Source organism: Ovis canadensis, chromosome 1 (assembly GCF_042477335.2).
Source record: "Ovis canadensis isolate MfBH-ARS-UI-01 breed Bighorn chromosome 1, ARS-UI_OviCan_v2, whole genome shotgun sequence".
In the NCBI taxonomy this organism is placed as follows: Eukaryota; Metazoa; Chordata; class Mammalia; order Artiodactyla; family Bovidae; genus Ovis; species Ovis canadensis.
Genome location: NC_091245.1, coordinates 276,143,673 through 276,161,258, shown reverse-complemented (window position 1 = coordinate 276,161,258; position 17,586 = coordinate 276,143,673). Strand labels below are relative to the sequence as shown.

General features: G+C 51.0%; 1 protein-coding gene across 2 annotated transcripts in view; it reads left to right on the top strand.

Annotated features, from left to right (window-relative positions):
* Positions 1-800: 800 nt before the first annotated feature.
* Positions 801-17,586, top strand: part of COLQ (collagen like tail subunit of asymmetric acetylcholinesterase) — a 65,835-nt gene continuing 49,049 nt past the window's right edge. Inside the window, exon 1 of one of the 2 annotated variants that reach the window (XM_069568564.1) lies at positions 801-1,062. In XM_069568564.1, the coding sequence (XP_069424665.1) occupies positions 957-1,062 (106 nt within the window). In that variant the 5' untranslated portion in view covers positions 801-956. The remainder of the gene's footprint in view (positions 1,063-17,586) is intronic. The other variant, XM_069568574.1, reaches the window with a different exon arrangement.

Sequence of the window (17,586 nt, the reverse complement as noted above, 5' to 3'; positions counted from 1 at the left end):
ATTGTTTAATTATTTATATACAGAGACATAAGACCTCTTTAACAGTCTATAACAGTCTATAAGCTCATAAGAGGATTCACTGAAGGATGTGACGTTTTATTTGAAGAAGTTTGTCTAGCCAAAAGTCAAGTCAGTCATGTTATTTCCCTAATGCAGTATGATCAAGAATTGTTTGCTTTATAATCCACTGACTTCATTTTTCACCCATTGCTTTGCATAGATAAAAGGTTACAAATTCTTTTTTTTTTAAAAAAAGGTTAGAAATAGTAGAGAGAAAATGAGAACTTTTTAATGGAGAAAGAAAGCTGTTTTGGAAGATATAAATTCACCACTACCACCGCCCTCCCCCCCAACTTTTTATTGGATCATTAAAGAAAAAAATCCAGAGTCAACATAACATTTGTCCCCCAGTGAGTCAAAGTGTCACAGGCTGACAGCAGAAGGCTTGGTCTCCATGGAATTCGGTTTGAATCCTGAGAGTCTGAGTTGGCTCTGGGGTCTGCAGAGCACCTTGCTTGGGAGGGGCAGGTGCTGGTGGATGATCAATCAGGAAGTCTGTCTGCCCTTGAGGACCGCTTCTAGGGGACATTTGAGATTTCACTGCCCCCGCCTTTTTTTTAAGTCACTTCTTCAGTGACATCTCTCCACAGTCCGCAGAAAAGAAAATTCAGATATCTTAATTGTAACATGGGCATTTGATCCCGGGTTAAGATAAATATAACCCTGTGTAGTACGGAGGAGGTTTAGTGGGAAATGGTTGGCATTCTTTCTTGGTAAAGGCATGGGGAAAGGAGAGAGGGGAGGGAGACGGTGGGGAGAGAGCGAGAGAGGCAGAGAGAGGGAGAGAGAGAGGCAGAGAGAGAGGCCAGCCGCGCGAGAGGAAGACGAAGCGGAGATAAGCCAGGCTCCCTGCAGCCCTGCCTTGAGAACTTGACACTTTCCAGACCGCAGCCAGCATGCTTGTCCTGCATCCAGTGACTCTGGGAATTTATCTTCAGCTTTTCTTCTGCTTCACCGTGTCTCAGCCCACTTTCCTCACCAGCGTGCTCCCGATTTCAGCAGGTAAAGCGGGACCACAACTGCCCTGTCTCCCCTCTGCCCTGTCTCCCCTCCGTCGTCCCTGGGTCGTCCCTGGCCGGGGAGGGAGGAGGCCTGGCCGCAGCGCCTCGGGCTGGAGGGGGGCTGGCTGGGAGTGGCCTGGGGTCGCGGCTGGCTGTCCTTGTGGGACGCCCCTTCTGTGCCTGTCCCCAGCAGCTGCTCAGAGCCTGGGAGCCCTGGACAGACTGCTTCACTTCCCGCAGGATGGCGTTTTGGTCAGGAATTGTGGGGAGCATGCAAGTGAGGGAAGTGAGTCCAGACGCAGCCATCAATGCACCCCTGACCCTGTCCCTGGGGCGGGGGGCACTCAGCCCACAGGGGCCCGCTGCCCTGCAGGCTGGCCTGCCGTGAGGGGCATCCAGCTGATTCTCTTGGGGGTCTCGGGGCCCCTGCAGCCTTGGGACCAGATCTCCCGTCTCTCCAGCGCTGTCTCCTTTCCGTCGAACTTTCTCCCTGAAGGGGGCTTCTTGGGGAGAGGGGTCGGGGGCCGCAGAGTGGACACCTGAAGTGCTGGGTGGTCAAGGGGGCTCTCTGAGCCCCCAGCCTGGCAACCTCTCCAGAGGGCTCCAAGCTAGTGCCCTTGTCCTGCCCAACCCTGGACAGGGGAAGTATTGGGTTACTGGCCAGCCTGTGTCAACCTTTCTGAGGAAACTCAGATGTTTCCTGAGGGCTTGGTGGGGGTGGGCCATGCAGACAGACCCCAGGCTTGGCAGCCTGGACCCTCACTGACCCCCTCAGCTCACCTCAGTCACCCTTGACCCTTCGCAGAGAAAGCTGTTTCTGTCAAGCCCTCCAACACGAGTCTCAGACTTGCCCGAGTTGGGGCAGGAATCGCCCTGTCCCTCACTTTGCTGGACGCAGGCTTCCCGGAGGCAGGACATGGCTCCCTCCCAGTGCCCAGCCCCGTCCATTCATAACAACGCTCCGCTGACATACTGAGCTGCCAACATTTGTGGGCCCCTAGGGAAGGGCTCAGAGGAGGGTGTGGGGCGAATTATAAACACGCGGGGGAGCTAAAGGAGGGGACGGGAGCTGGTGGAGAATGTTGGGGGGCAGGAAACGGCAGATGGCCAGGCTGCCACAGGTGTGTGTCTTCAGCCTCTCCCCCCATTCAAGTGGAAAGCGCCAGGCTTCTAGGAGTGAGAAGGTCTTTACTCCCCAATTCAGGAGCGAGGTGCGATGGTTCCTTTGGTCTATTTGGTGGTTCTCAACCTAGCTTGACTCCTTTGAGAATCGGCTGAAGTCTCGGGATTCGAGGAAACTCAGTTCCAGCCCTGATCTGGGGGTGTGTGGGGGGGCTCTCTGGCTTCTGGGAGGTGGTTGGCATTAGACTGTGAGCACCAGGTGGGCAGGCACTACACAATCTTGGCCACTATTCCTAATTCCCCAGGAAAATAGCGGGGAGGTGTCCAATACGTATTTGGTGACTGCATGAGTCAGTGAGGGAGTGAAAACTCTTCTCATCTGCAGGCTGGAGTCTGCCTTCCTTTTGCATGGCTTAATTTAGAGGCAGCCAAAGTGGCTAGCAAGTTCTGAAAGCTGGAGAGAAGAGAACCTTGGGTTTTTTCTGAACTCCTGGGCCTCAAGAGAGGCTCAGCATGGCTTAGATGTCTCTTAGGTGAGACCCGGTATAGACTGTTCAGTTCAGGGTAACGGTGGAAGAGAAAGGAACTGAGGCTTGAATGAAGGGACCATATTCAGAGGTGTGGGTGGGCGTAAGGCAGCCCAGAAGGGAGGCTGAGAAATTAGCAACCCCAGGAGCCTTTCTCACCCTGTGCTTGAGGGAGAAGCGGGAACTGGATCCCAGGAGAGTTGGGACTGACCCAAAGCAGATAGCATGCCCAGACCACTCCAACCCACTTCTCCAACCCAGCCACCTACTGGCAATGCCTCCCCTGGGCCAAACCCAACTGGAAGCCAGGGCAAGGGAGCTCCCGATGCAGTCGTGGGGGTCAGCCCCTGGTTGAGTGAAGAACTGGGAACCAAGAAGGGTTAGCCCACCCGTCCAGAGACCCTTCGTTGTGAGCGGCTAAATCCAGATCTTCTAGTGGTCTTTGGACATTTGGTAAAATAATGGGGGTTGCTCTAGGGGAAGTCACTGAGGTGTCAGCTCAAAGGAGCAAAAAAAACATCTTCTTCCTCCCATGGAGTCCCTCTGCCTTGCCCCTGTTGTCAGGTCACCAGATAGCACAGTTCAGAAATGGAAACTTGTTCCTTAAACACAGGAGAACTTTAACTTTTTGAAAACAATTTTCCAGCAATCTGATGTGAAACAGTCTGTATCGAGAAGCTCACTCTTCTGAAGAAGCCCGGCCCTGTGCACACAGTGAGAAGTACCACCAGGAAGCCCTTTCACTCCACCCGCCATAGCTCAGAGGGTGCCTGCTGTGTGCCAGGCCCTGTGCTCAGTGCCACGCGGGGCACGAGACAAGCTGGACCGGGGAGAGGTGGGCCGAGATGGAGGAAGCCTGGTCCTTTCCTTCACTCTCTTCAGGAAAGACTGGCCTCCTGCACCCCCAGACACAGCCCGGTGCTCTGAAGCAGATAGTCAGGGCCTGGCAGCCCTATCGCTGGGTCCCTGAGAGGCCCAGGAAGGGAGCAAACGGCATCCAAGAGGCTGCAACCAATGAGCAGTTCCGGTACTGCAGCACCCGCGGTGGATACCCGGAAACGAGCTCAGGCCCCCACTGCAAGCCTGGGAGCGCTTAGAAGGGCGTCATCCCCGCAGGCTGGGAGAGCAGGCTTCTTGGGGGTGGTGAGTTAGCTGAGCACCGTAAACTAGGGTCTAACAGGGGCTGCTATTTAAACAGACATAGCGACAACACAAACAACAGAGACAGCTGACACAACTGATCACTAGAGAAAGGGTAAAGAACCAAGGGACCAGAAAGGATAGCAGGTTGGAATTATTTCTAGAGCCTCTGTTCTGCATGTTGTCTGCAAAGGCACCGTCGACTTGCAGCTCGTTTACTGATTGGCACTGTGATGAACGTGAATGGCCCAGTGAAGATTGTGAAAATTGTGTTCACTTTTATTTTGCTTAAGAAGGCAGAGACATGTCAGGTATATTAATTTCTATTGAACATAGCCCTAAAATAGAAAGTGTCAGAAGCCCTAACTTTTGGTGTATTATTTCAATCCTTGCCGGGTGATAAACCACCATAACACTCAGTGGCTGAGCAACAGTTGTTTATTGTTGAAGCTCATGTGTTTGTGGGTCAGCTAAGGGTCAGCTGATCTGGCTTGGGTCTGGTGGGCCCAGCTGGAATCACGGTGGTCTGTTCACTCACTCAGCTCAAGGGTCCATCCACAGCTGTGGCTCCATCATTGTAGAGTTTCTAGAATGTGGAGGCACAGACTCAAGGATGGTGATATTTATAGGACAGGCCTGTCACACACTTCAATCTCTGCAACTTTTGCAGCCCATGGGATGGGTGTGGTCTCATTCCTGCTTTTCAGCAGGAGCAATGAAGGCTCAGAGAGGTTAAGTGACCACCCAAGATGGCACAGCTGGTGTTGGGAGAGCTGGAGACTGGAACCTACCCACTGACTCTAATCCCAGGGCTCTTACCAACATAGACCAAATCTGCTATGGCCAGGGATAAACAGTGATACTAGCTTTTAAAGCCCTATCTATACCCCAGCCTCCAAAAATCCAGTTCCAGGTCTGTGTTCTCCATACTTTCCCATCTTCTCCTCAGGATGTCAGTGCATTTAGCAAAAGATTGACATGATGAATTCATACTAAAGTGTGGATGACTTGCCAGGGAACGGGTTTATCTTTCTTCAGAGGTATCTGTGTCATTTGTGTGTGTGTATACTAAGTCACTACAGTCACGTCCATCTCTTTTTGACCTATGGACTGTAGCCCACCTGGCTTCTCTGTCCATGGGATTCTCCAGGCAAGAACACTGGAGTGGGTTGCCATGCCCTCCTCCAGGGGATTTCCCTGACTCAGGGATCAAACTCATGTCTCTTATATCTTCTGCGTTGGCAGGAGGGTTCTTTACCACTAGCAGCCTCTGGGAAGCCCATTTGTGCTATAAGAGGAGTTAAAGCTCTAAGCCAAAGTGTGCTTTGGTCAGGTGGGCATCAACCAGGGCATGTGGGGGACGAGGCTTTCTGGAGCCAGAGCACCAGCATTTCACAGACATTCTCTCCAGGGTGTGAACCAGGCAGCCCTGCCCAGAGACCCGCGTGGCTTCCCTTCTGCATCACAGGATTTCCCAAGCAGGCAGGAGCTCACCAGGTGATGCTTGGGTCCAGGGTTCAGGACAAGATGGAGAGAAGGCCCACATCCAGTCCTGAAAAGTGAGGCCACGGGGACACTTGTGAGGTCTGTCTGGCTGCCTCAGTCTTCTCCTGTGGGTGCTGGGACGGGACCAGGGCAGGCGTTCATAGCCTATGGGACTGGTGTCCAGCCCTGCACTCCCCCGCCTGGAAGCCAGCCAGGCCACCGCTCGGGACCGATTGTGTTCTTGGCAGTAGATTATGGGCCATTTATTTGTGTCTGAAGCTGGTCGACTGTTGTTTAATGTTCTGTAATGTACTTCCCAGCCATCTCCTCCGATTTAGCTCCCCATATTTCCTCGATAATATAATCAGAGAGGGCTCTTAAATTAGAGGGCCTTCCAGGGGTCCCAGCTTGCCCACTTCACCCCACCCTAAGCCTCCTAATGAAGCAGTAGATGCCTCTCAGCTCAGACAGAAGTGGGAGTGAAAGATGATGACTTCCTCTCCAGGTTAGCTGGGTCAAGCCTGACACTGTCATTCACCCTACCCAAGCCTGCTTTCCACAGACCCACGCATGTGCATGCATGCTAAGTCACTGCAGTCCCATCCAACTCTTTGTGACCCCATGGACTGTAGCCCACCAGGCTCCTCTGTCCGTGGGATTCTCCAGGCAGGAATATCTGAGTGGGTTGCCATTCCCTTCTCCAGGGGAATCTTCCCAACCCAGGGATGGAACCCAGGTCTCCTGCATCTCCTGCACTGGCAGGCGGGTCCTTTACCAATAGCACCACCTGGGAAGTCCCCTCAGACCCACAACCATATAAAAACAGCTCCAGGAGGAACAGAAATCCCTGTGATGTCCATGAGTCATGATGTAGGCAGGTGACCAGTCTTCCTGAAATGCGGTTCACATGGTAACTGCTGCTTGCTCTCGTTGCTCTCATAACTGGTACCAAGCGCCCCAGACCCTTCTTTTGCCAGACTTTTTCACAGCTGCAGTGTATTTGCTCCTCACAGTTGTCCCTCCTGAGGGGGTCTTGAGTTTGAATCCTGTGTGATTGTTGGATGTTCACATAATAATTGTGGTGAGCCCCGATTTCCTCATCTGTAAAGTGGGTACAATAATCTTACAGGATTGCTATAAGACAAGAAATTTAAATGTATTCATTCAATAAATACTAAATAAGCCCCAACTCGTACCTGGAGCTGGGATGCAGCAGTGAGCAGAAAAATACTTTCTGCCCGTGGAGTTCCTGCTGTCTTCCTGAGAAGACTAGTCTCCTGGGCCCAAGGGGTGAATGAAGGACCCCTGCAGCAAACCAGCTGCCCGAGGACCACATCCAGTCTTCATGTGGCACTGTACCCAGCCTTTGTGTTGCAGTACCAATACAAAAAAAAAAAGAGGTAAAAAAAAATTTAGTTGCCTTGTTTGCTAACATTTAAAAATCAAGTTATTTAACAATTTTTAAAAATTATTTCTTTTTTAAAAGTAATTTTATTCTTGGCTGTGCTGGGTCTTCATTGCTGCGTGCGGGCTTTCCTCTGGTTGTGGAGAGAAGGGGCTTCTCGCCAGTTTGGTGCGAGGGTTTTTCATTGCGGTGGCTTCTCTGGTTGCTGAGCACAGGCTCTAGGGCGCGAGAGCTTCAGCGGTTGCAGCACGTGGGCTTCATAGTGGTGGCACACAGGCTTAGCTGCTCCATGGCGTGCGGCATCTTCCCGGATCAGGGATCGAACCCACGTCTCCTGCACTGACAGGCAGGAGATTCTTTACCACTGAAGCCACCCGTTCAGTTCAGTCACTCAGTCGTGTCCGGCTCTTTGCAACCCCATGGACTGCAGCGCGCCAGGCTTCCCTGTCCATCACCAACACCGGAGGCCCCTAAAACTGTATTTCTGATGTTTCTTAAAAACCAAAACACCTCTTGGAAACCAGGGCATCCTGGCCATCCTGACCCACATCCTGATACCAAAACAACTGTCGGCTCTTGAGTCCCCAACACATGCTCCCGTCTCACAGCTGGGCTGACTTCCTCCTCACCGACCCCTGTCTGGCCCCATCCCACTGTTTTGGACTTTGCTTGCTCCTTCTTTATCCATCTTGGCATTTTCCCAGAAGTCCCAACTCTGCAAAGCTCAGTCTGAAACTTAACGTCCGGGATCAGTGGTTCTCACACTGCAGCACTGGTTCTCCTCAGAGAGACATGAGACTCACCTGGGATGTATTACAGGTACCCAGTGTCCTGGTCCAACAGACCAATTGCATCAGACTCTCTGGGGTATGGGATATATAAGATCGGGCATGGAGCGTGAGTGGTGAGTGATCCCCAGGTGATGCCAATGTCTGGCCATGGTTAACCATTACAGCCAGCACCAGAGTCACTGGGAAGGTTTGTTAAACCAGGCTGCTGGGCCCACCCCAGACTTTTTGCAGTGGGGCCTGGGGGTTTGCAGATGCCAGGTGCTGCTAATCCTGCTGGCCCCTGGGCTGTGCTTTGAGGACCGCTGCCCGTTTGCCTCTGAGTTCCTGCGTTCGTTTCCTATGGCCACTCCCAGGTCACACGGCCTCCCTCCTCTGTGCTGCTCTTCCTCGACCTCTCTCTCATCAGGACACGTGTGATTACATGTATGGCCCGCTCAGGTAATCTCCCTCTCCTACATTTCCTAGTTTAATCCCACCTGCAAAGTTCTTTCTGTCATATAAGGTAAACTTCACAGGTTCTGGGAATTAGAGTCTGGACCTCTTTGGGGGCCAGTAATCGTTTTTTCTCCCACAATTTCTGTTTCCACTGGGTAAAGGGTCTTCTGAGGACTTTCTTTAAGGACATCAGGATCAGAGGCATGTGGATACTATCGTCATTTGGATCCCTCTCAAGGGATCCAAAGTGTCTGCCTGCAGTGCAGACCTGGGTTCAATCCCTGGGTCGGGAAGATACCCTGGAGAAGGAAATGGCAACCCACGCCAGTACTCTTGCCTGGAAAATTTCATGGACGGAGAAGCCTGGCAGGCTACAGTCCATGGGGTCGCAAAGAGTCAGACATGACTTGAGCGACTTCACTTTCACTTCTAGAGCTGACCCTGAGGCAAGGATCTGGATGCAAGGAGTATGTTTTGGGGGAGGGGGTGATCCCAGCAGGGCACTGGGAATCCAGGCAGGGAAGGGAAGGCAGTCGATGCTGGGGGAGGTCATGAGCAGACTCCGGCTGGGGGTAGCCAGGGCTCAGACCTCCTGGGACCTCAGGGAGACAGGGGACTGGATGCTCACCCACCAGCTCCTGGGGACGTGCTTCGCAGGTGACATCCATGGCTGGAGAAGCCCTCCAGCATAGGTCCAGGGGCTTGCAGCAGGAGCTGGAAGCCAGCAGGCCTGGTGATTGCTGAGGGCTATGGCAGTGGACTTGTTAACGCAGCAGCCATGGTCCTGCTGGCCCTCGTGCAGTTGCCTGCCCACCACCCCTCTGGACAGTAGCAGTTATGGCTCAGCACCCACTGCTGCGATAGCAGCGCTGGGGTCCAGCCAAGAGAGCCCCACAACACCAATAAAGCTACCTTGCATAGAGCACTACTTATCTGCTAGACTCTTTACGTACGTAAAGAGTACGAACCCGACTTCTGATGACAAGTTCACAAGACGTTAGTAACCTGTATTACCAAAAGGGGAACTACCACTCAGAGAGGTGCAGACGCTTCCCTGAGGTTGCACAGGGCCAGGGCCAGATTTCCAAATCAGGATTGTCTGGGCACAATGTTGCAGAGGCAGAAGGGCCCATCGATTAGGAGTGGGGAGTCTGGTGCCATGCTGCTTAGGTTCAAATCTTGTGTCTCCCTTAGCTTCGTGGTGGTGGGCAGACCAATCACCCTCTATGTGCCTCAGTGTCCCTAACTGTAAAATGGGGCTCAGAGTAGGATTTCACTCACAGAGCAGCTGTGAAGATTAAGTGGGCTAATTACAAACACAAAGAGCTTTAAGAAGCGCCTGGTGTGTGATGCGTCAGTCTTTCTCTCATTATTTCCAGAATCTCACAGTGTCTACACTCGCCAGATGACTGTGTCAAAAGACAGAAGTCCGAAATACAATGGAGACGATAACTCTCTGCTTAAACCATCCAGTAGGTTAAAGCCCAGCAAGAGGCTCAGCGTTTAGCCATTTTGCATTTGTGAACCAGTCCCTAAAGCAGGGACCCCATGACCAGGGAAGGAGGCTCTTCTCGTGATGACCAGCTTTAAAAATACACCTGGCCCTCTTCCATCTCCCCGCTGGGTGTGTTAGACTCCATCCAAGCCCGCACTTAGGTCTCCAGGGCAACTAGCACACGCACAAGTGGGAGGCGTGTGCTGGGAGGTGAGACAGCTGAAGGTTGTGGGGTGGGGGGGCTGGTGGCTGCTGAGGGGTTTGCACCAGGAACCAGATCTGAAAACAAAGAGGAAAGAAAAGAAGGGACTGTGAATGGGACTGGGACGGGCTCTTCCCCTTCCGGGCCTCCCCAGGCATCCTGCCCCTACTCACCTGGCCTTCTTGGTGTCTTTCTGAGGAGCCTGGAGAAAGCCCTGGAGCTTTCCTGCTGCAGCCGGTAGCTCTGTCTGGGGCTACATGCTCCAGGAAGGACGTTTGGGGTCTCAGACCTGGCATGGGGGTCTCGGCCAACTGAGAGGGTAGGGGATATGGCGATGATGGCCGTCCTACCTGGAGAGGCCTACCTGCCAGACTGGGGCTTTCTTACCTCACTGTGACTCTGGGCTGAACTCGACTCCTCTGTGAGGGGCCTGGCGCGTCCTTACCGTTGACAGTTGAAACCAGGCTGCCTTCTGTGCCCAAACAGAACTGGCTGGTTTTCCGAGATCCTCTGTATACAGGGCGACCCCACCACCAAAAGGCCTCCAGATTCTCTGTGGTCGTCCAGGAACCAGGTTCTCGGCTGTCGAGTTTAATGTGCAGGATGTGTGTGTGTGTCGTGGGGGCGGTTCCCGGGGAAGACAACACTCCTGTCTGTCCTCCTGAGAGCTGAGCGGGGCCCAGGGAAGGTCAACGGCAGGGACGAGCGTCCTGAGGGAAGGCCGTGGGCCTGGGTGGGGCTCCCCCACGCCCTGCCTCCCCTGTGACAGGAGCCCAGAGGCCATCGGGAAGACGTAGGTCCTGGAGGCTCTTTCCTCAGAGCATCTGAGTAACGGGTTTCCTTTCCTTTTTTTAATTATGGGAGTTGACTGCCTAGCCCTCACCTCCTCTGTCGCACAGGTCACCTGCCCGACCAGCTTGGGGCCTGAACAGCTCAGCTTCTCTTGTCCAGGCCCAGCTAGAAGGTGGCGGCTGGGGGAGAGTTAGCCATCAGCCCGTTTACACTCAGGTTCCCCTGAGAGGTGCTGCGGCGTCGCGCCAAGGGCCCTGAGGTCGAACTGGGGGAACCCAGGTTCTCTCTCTGACCTGCCACCACCTCTGGGACATGTGTCCTGTGGGACCAGCCATCTGCTCTGCGTGAGACTCAGTGTCCTCAACTGTAAAACAAAAGAATGGACCAGATTCCAGGGCTCCTTCTTGCCATAGACTTACTCTGACTCGGTGGCTCACAAGTCACTTGCTGATTTACAGAATTAGCTCCTCCACCAAGAAGGGGTTTCGGCCCACGTTTCTCTTCAGAGCTTTGGCACCTGAGAGCTCACTCTTGGCAGGAAAAGCCTTGGGGTCCATGTACACACAGCTCCGGTCTTGAGTGACAGCTTCATGACCCCAGTAGCTAAATGATCTTGGCCTAGTGGTCTTGGTTTTGGGAACATCTCAGTTTCCACCTCTGTAAAATGGGATTAATAAGAGTAACTGCCTCTGGTCTCTGGACTTGAAGCTGCTCTGAGACCCTTTTTGTGATTGGCAGGGACCATTCTCCTTATTTCCCAGAGAAGAAATGCCTCTCTGAAGCAGCGCTTCCCAACCTCAGCGCTGTGATATTTTGAAATAAATATGTGCTGTGGGAGGTTGTCCTTGAAGGGTGCTTAACAGTGTGGCAGCTGAAAAGCATCCCTGAACATTCATATCCATCCAGAACCTCAGAAAGTGACTTTGTTTGAAACACAGATCTTTGCAGATGCAATTAGTTACAGATCTTGAGATAAAGTCATCTGGGATTTAGGGTTGACCTTGAATCAAACGACTGGTGTCCTTGTACAAAGAGGAGAAGCCACACCAGACCCAGGGAAGAAGGCCATGTGACGAGGAAGAGACTGGAATGGTAAAGCTAAGGGCAGGGAATGCCAAGGATTGCTGGGAGCCATGAAACGCAAGGAAAGCGTCTTCCCTAGAACCTTCAGAAGGTGTACGGCCTTGGCAACACCTTGATTTTGGACTTCTAGCTTTCAAAATTTAGAGACAACAAATTTCTGTTGTCTTAAGCCATCTTTTTTGTGGCCATTTGTCTTGGCAGCCTTGGGAAACTAATCAAGCACCATCTCTGGCTTCTGCCCTCTAGAAGTCAAGAGTACCTTTCTCAGGTATAACAAAACTGTCTCCAGATGTTGCAGAAGGTCTCCTGGGAGAGGGGCAAAATAGCTCCCCCTACCCTTTGCCCTTCATTGAGAAGCACAGCTCTACTGCGAAAAAAGGATGAGAGGAACTGAGCAGAGTGGGAGGAACCTGTGTTTCCATTTCAACCCACTCAGAACAGCTCTGTGACCTTGGGAAAGTTGCTAAACATCTCTGAGCCTCGGTGTCCGCATGAGCAAAACAGGGGTTAAAAAGGTACTTGGGGGACTTCCCTGGTGGTCCAGGGGCTAGTTTTCATTTTGTTCATTTTTCAAAGCATTCTCTTCCTGCTTTATCATTGTGATCTCTGCTTTATTTGATTTCCCTTCTCTTGGGAATTCCCTGGAGATTCAGTGGGTAGGGCTCCACGTTTCTACTGCAGGGGGCGCAGGTTTGATCCCTGGTCAGAGAACCAACATCCCACATGCTGTGCATGCTGCAACAACAGAAAAAGAACTTGGATCTCTTAGAGCCATCGCAATGAAGCAATGACCGAGTGTGCTGAGTGTGCATAGCACTGTATCCAGCCCATAGCAAACACACAGTAAACAGTAACTGAAAAGTGGGGGTGGGGAAGAGTAGCTGCCTCATCAGATGGCAGTGTAGTAGGTACAGAGCTTTGCACTGCACCTGGAACACAGTTATGTATGTGTGTATGTATGTATGTGAAAGTCACTCAGTCATGTCCGACTCTGCAACCCCATCAACGGTAGTCTGCCAGGCTTCTCCATCCATGGGATTTTCCAGGCAAGAATGTGGAAGTGGGTTGTCATTTCCTTCTTCAGGGGGAACATAGTTAAGCTCTCAGTTACTGTTTGCAACCATTATTCCAGATGGCAGCGAGAGAGTTGGAATCCAGGCCACTAGCCTCCTCCTGAGTTGCTTCATTTCTGCCCTATTCCCACCTGCTCTTATTTGGTGGCAAGATGGATTTGCTCCTGGCACTGGAGTCCAGTCTCAGCCTTCAGTCTCCATCAGACCCTGGGTGGAGCAGGGGCTGTCACAAGAGTGTGGGCTATGGAACCGGAGATCTGGGCTCAGACACTCAACTCCACAGGACCTTGGCTGTCAGAGCCTCAGTTTCCCTCACCTGGAAATAGGGGGCACAGCAGAGGGTAATTCACGGGGTTGCAATGAGCATCAAAGGAAGAAACATGGGAGGGCATGGCCTCAGCAGGCCCGCAGCGAGGGTAGGCCTTAGCTTCTGAGTCCTGAGCTGATGGGCAGAGTCCACCTAGAGGCAACCCCCTGAGCTGTGAGTAAGAAAGCTCTCAGTTCCCTAAACCGGGTGAGCACTCTAGGGGCCCCCAGGAAACTGCAGGCCCGAGGGGACCCCCCACTTTGGGAAGTTGTGTGACCCCCATGTAGTCCCTAGCTGGTAGACAAGTCACTTCCCGTATTCAGTTCATCTATGTCGGGAGAACTGGGCCCTCTGTCCACACAGCATCTGGAATGATGGTCTTGCCCCCTTCCAAATGGACAGCGATGCCAAGTCATCAACCAGGCCTGCCAGCGTGGGACCTCTGGGGAAATCAGAGACAAGTTATTAAACATGAAAATTTCAAATGGAATGCCAGTAAATGTGGGCTGACTTGCCAAAGATGCTCGGTTTTGGGGCCACATACCCATCTGCTGCCACTTACTGTTCTTTTCTATATGAGACAAGAAAATCCATTTGAATGGATGCAGATCGTTGTCATCATTATTATAGCATCTGTCTCTAGATTAAATTATGACTGTTACTCGATATATACGGATTTTGATACACTTCCCATCAATCAAATGACCAATTTTTATTGTACCTCCTGCTATTTGTGGGCTTTAACAGCCTAGTTGGTAGAGCTGCCTGCAACAAAGGAGACCCTGGTTCGATTCCTGGGTCAGGAAGATCTGCTTGAGAAGGGATAGGCTACTCACGCCAGTATTCTTAGGCTTCCCTTGTGGCTCAGTTGGTAAAGAATCTGCCTGCTATGTGGGAGACCTGGGTTCAATCCCTGGTTTGGGAAGATCCACTGGAGAAGGGCTAGGCTGCCCACTTCAGTATTCTGGCCTGGACAATTCCCTGGACTGTATAGTCCATGGGATCGCAAAGAGTCGGACACGACTGCAGTGCGTCATGTATAATTAACAGTATACTTAACTGTTATACTGAACAAGAAGATTCACAAGACAGACTAACACGAGAAGCCCATTGTCTGCGACATTAAAGTAACCCAAGTGAAATAACCGTGCTAGGATCCGGGGTGCACACAGGTGGCTGGCATTTGAGTGAACAGAGCAGTGAAGGGAAGCATGCAGCTGATCTGGGTCCCAGTCCTGGGCCAGCCGTGCGTGTTCCCAGGTGGTGTGACAGCCGACGCCTGTGGGCTACCTTCAGTAAGGAAGGGTTTTGTTTCCTGCATTAGGTCACAGATAAAATGTCTCCAGGAAAGCAAGCAAACAAGCTTACATCTCGCACCAGAATAAATCACAAATGAATTAAGATTGATAACATAAGATATGAAATCATAAAATCATTAGGCGAAAACTTGGGAGATTTGGGGGAAGACCTATAACGAGGACCCAGAAGCCATAAAAAAGGCTTCTGCAATCAATTATACTACATTTAAAAAAAAGTTATGTATGAGAAAAACAATTCAAAAAGCAGTATCAAAAGACCAAAACAAACTGGAGGAAATATTTGCAAGTCATATCATAAAGTGCTGCTGCTGCTGCTGCTGCTAAGTTGCTTCAGTTGTGTCTGACTCTGTGCGACCCCATAGACAGCAGCCCACCAGGCTCCCCCGTGCCTGGGATTCTCCAGGCAAAAACACTGGAGTGGGTTGCCATTTCCTTCTCCAAAGCATGAAAGTGAAAAAGGAAAGTGAAGTCGCTCAGTCGTGTCCGACTCTTAGCGACCCCATGGACTGCAGCTCACCAGGCTCCTCCATCCATGGGATTTTCCAGGCAAGAGTATTGGAGTGGGGTGCCATTGCCTTCTCTGATCATAAAGTGCTATTTTTTTATATATTCAAAAAATTTATAACAGAAGGCCACCAAACTAACGGAAAAATGGAATAAACACATATGGCTCAAAAGCATGTGAACGTATCCCCAGCCCCACTCAGTTTAAGAGATATGCTAATTATAATCACACCAAAGTGTCATTTTCACTGGTCAGATGGGTGACGTTCAAAGGTCTGACATCACGTGTGTTGGTGAGCGTGTGTGGAAACAGATATCCTCATTCTCTGCTTGTGGGATGGAATGTGGCTTGACGAGGACTTTGTGGCGGTGAATTAGGCATCGTGTGTAAGAACTGCAAATGCGCACGCTCTTTGACTCAGCAATTCTATTCTAGAAATCCATCAAATGGACATGCTTACCAGTGATACAAAGATGCATACAGAAGGTTTATTTTATTTATTTTGGCTGCGCTAGGTCTTCGTTGTTGCACGAGGGCTTTCTCTTATGTAAAGCAGAGGCTACTCTAGGTTCAGAGCACGGGCTTCTCATTGCAACGGCTTCTCTTGCTGCGGAGCACAGGCCCGAGGCACACCGGCTTCAGTAGCCGCAGCTCTAGAGCTTGGGGTCAGTCGTTGTGACACAACGGCTTAGCTGCTCCAGGGCCTGTGGAATCTTCCCTGACCAGGGATCAAACCCATGTCGCTTGCATTGGCAGGCAGTCTCATCCGTTGTACCACCAGGGAAATCCAGAAGGTTATTTCATTGTATCATTGTTTGTATGAGCAAATGTTTGCAAATCACCCAAATGCACGATAGTACAGGGCAGGGTGAACAAACTATGGTTCAAATGAAGGACTATTCCAAAGCCATAGAAAGGAATGTGGATGCATTTTGTATGGCCCAATAGTATGGAATATACTATTAGAAATACTGTGAAGAAACGGAGAAAGTTGAAAAAAGAAAAGAAACTGAGATAGTATCAGAAATATAGCATTATATTACAAGTAACCCTTTGAGTAAGAGAGGGAAACACTATACCTATTTCCTCACTGTACATAAAATATTCATGGAAAAGTACACAGGAGACTAATTGAAAGTAAGCAACTGGAACTGAGACAGGGTAGGAGAGTTTTCAAGTACAGCCGTTTATACTTTCTGAATGTTGAATCACATGAATGTATTACCTATTCTAAACGATTCAAGAAAATCCCACATACGCATACAAAAGCGAACCTCTCACCCGGAGCACAGGATAGGATTTTTCTGTCTTTAAAACTCTGCTAGAGGGACTTCTTGGCAGTGCAGCGGTCAAGAATCCACCATCCAAGGCAGGGTTTGACCCCTGGTCAGGGAACTAGATCCTACATGCCTTAAGGCCAAAAAGAGAAAAAGAAAACATGAAACAGAAACAATATTGTAACAAACTCAATAAAGACTTTGAAAAATAGTGCGCATTAGAAGGAAAAAACTTTAATTAAAAAATATCTGTTAAAAACAAATTAAAGAAGGGAATTGAGATCTCAGGGAATTTCCAGAATGATAGAAGCACGTAACTATAGTGCTGCTTATAAGATTCTTCCTGCCAGCTTGTTCAGTTGAGAAGCTCTAAGGTTCAACTGAGTTCAAGTAGGTCAAGCCGAGGTCCCCCGAGTTCTGGAATCCAGGGATTTCAGTGACTCATGAGACCAAAGGGTAGAAACGTTCCCTGTGCCAGTGGGTAAATGGCAGGCAGCCAGGGGCTCCCACCCACCTGCTGTGGACCCTCAGGTAACAATTCCTGGAAGCGGTGGAGGGGGGAGGGGGGTTCTAGGGAAAGGGCTGTGTGAGCCACGTGATTTTGAATCATAAATGTCCATAGAGCTAAAATGTCTCCGTGGACGAATGAAGGCATGGAAGCGTAGCTGGTGGAAACATAGGGTCTTTCCACTGAGCCCCAGGTGCAAATTGGAAACAACCCAGCCTTCAGGCCCGATGTGACTGGAAGGTTTCGCCTGTGACCTGCGGCCAGATCTGCTGAATCACTCTAGAAATGTGGCCTCCCTGTCAAGCCAACGCGGGAGATTGGATAGGACTTGCTGATCTATCCCGGCCTCCCTAATCGAATTCAGAGCCAAGGCACAGCCCGCCTTGGGGAGGCTTCTGGATGTTCCCTTGCCTCCTGAGAGCGTTGCCTCCTCCTTCCTCTCTATTTACCACGTGCCATTTGGCCAAATTAGAACTGGAACTCAGAAAAAGCAGATGCCTCCCTTTAGGTAAGATCCAGAGAAGTCCCCTTGTGGGGGATGGGAAGAGAGATGGGGGTGTCTCCTCAAACCTCTGCACAACCACAGACGTGGCTTCTGATGTAAGACTTATGACAAAACAGTGACCACCATGAGGTGACTTTCCTTTGTCCTCGTAAGTTGGGCAGCCTTATGCGGGTCAGAAGAGGATGGTCATCTCATGTCCTTCCTGAGGACCAGTTACTTGCTCAGGGTCTCCTGGTGAATGACTCGGGGCTCCTCCAGGTGACTCTCTGGTGCCTAGCCAGCTCCACGTGCAGCTCCTGAGCACCCAGATGTTTGCCATCGAGGGCATTGGATGGCCCACTCTGCTCCTAGCCCTGTAGAGGTGTCCTTGGCTCTCTGTTGTCTCCTTGTATTTTAAAAATTTTATTGTAGAAAATCCCCTACATGCAAAAAAAAAAAAAAAAAAAAAAGTGGAAAGAACTGTCCAGAGAACACCAGGATGCCTGCTCCCATGGGCTGACTTGTATCTCGCCCTCCCCTAAGATGAATCTGTTGGAGTCCCAACCCCCCTTACC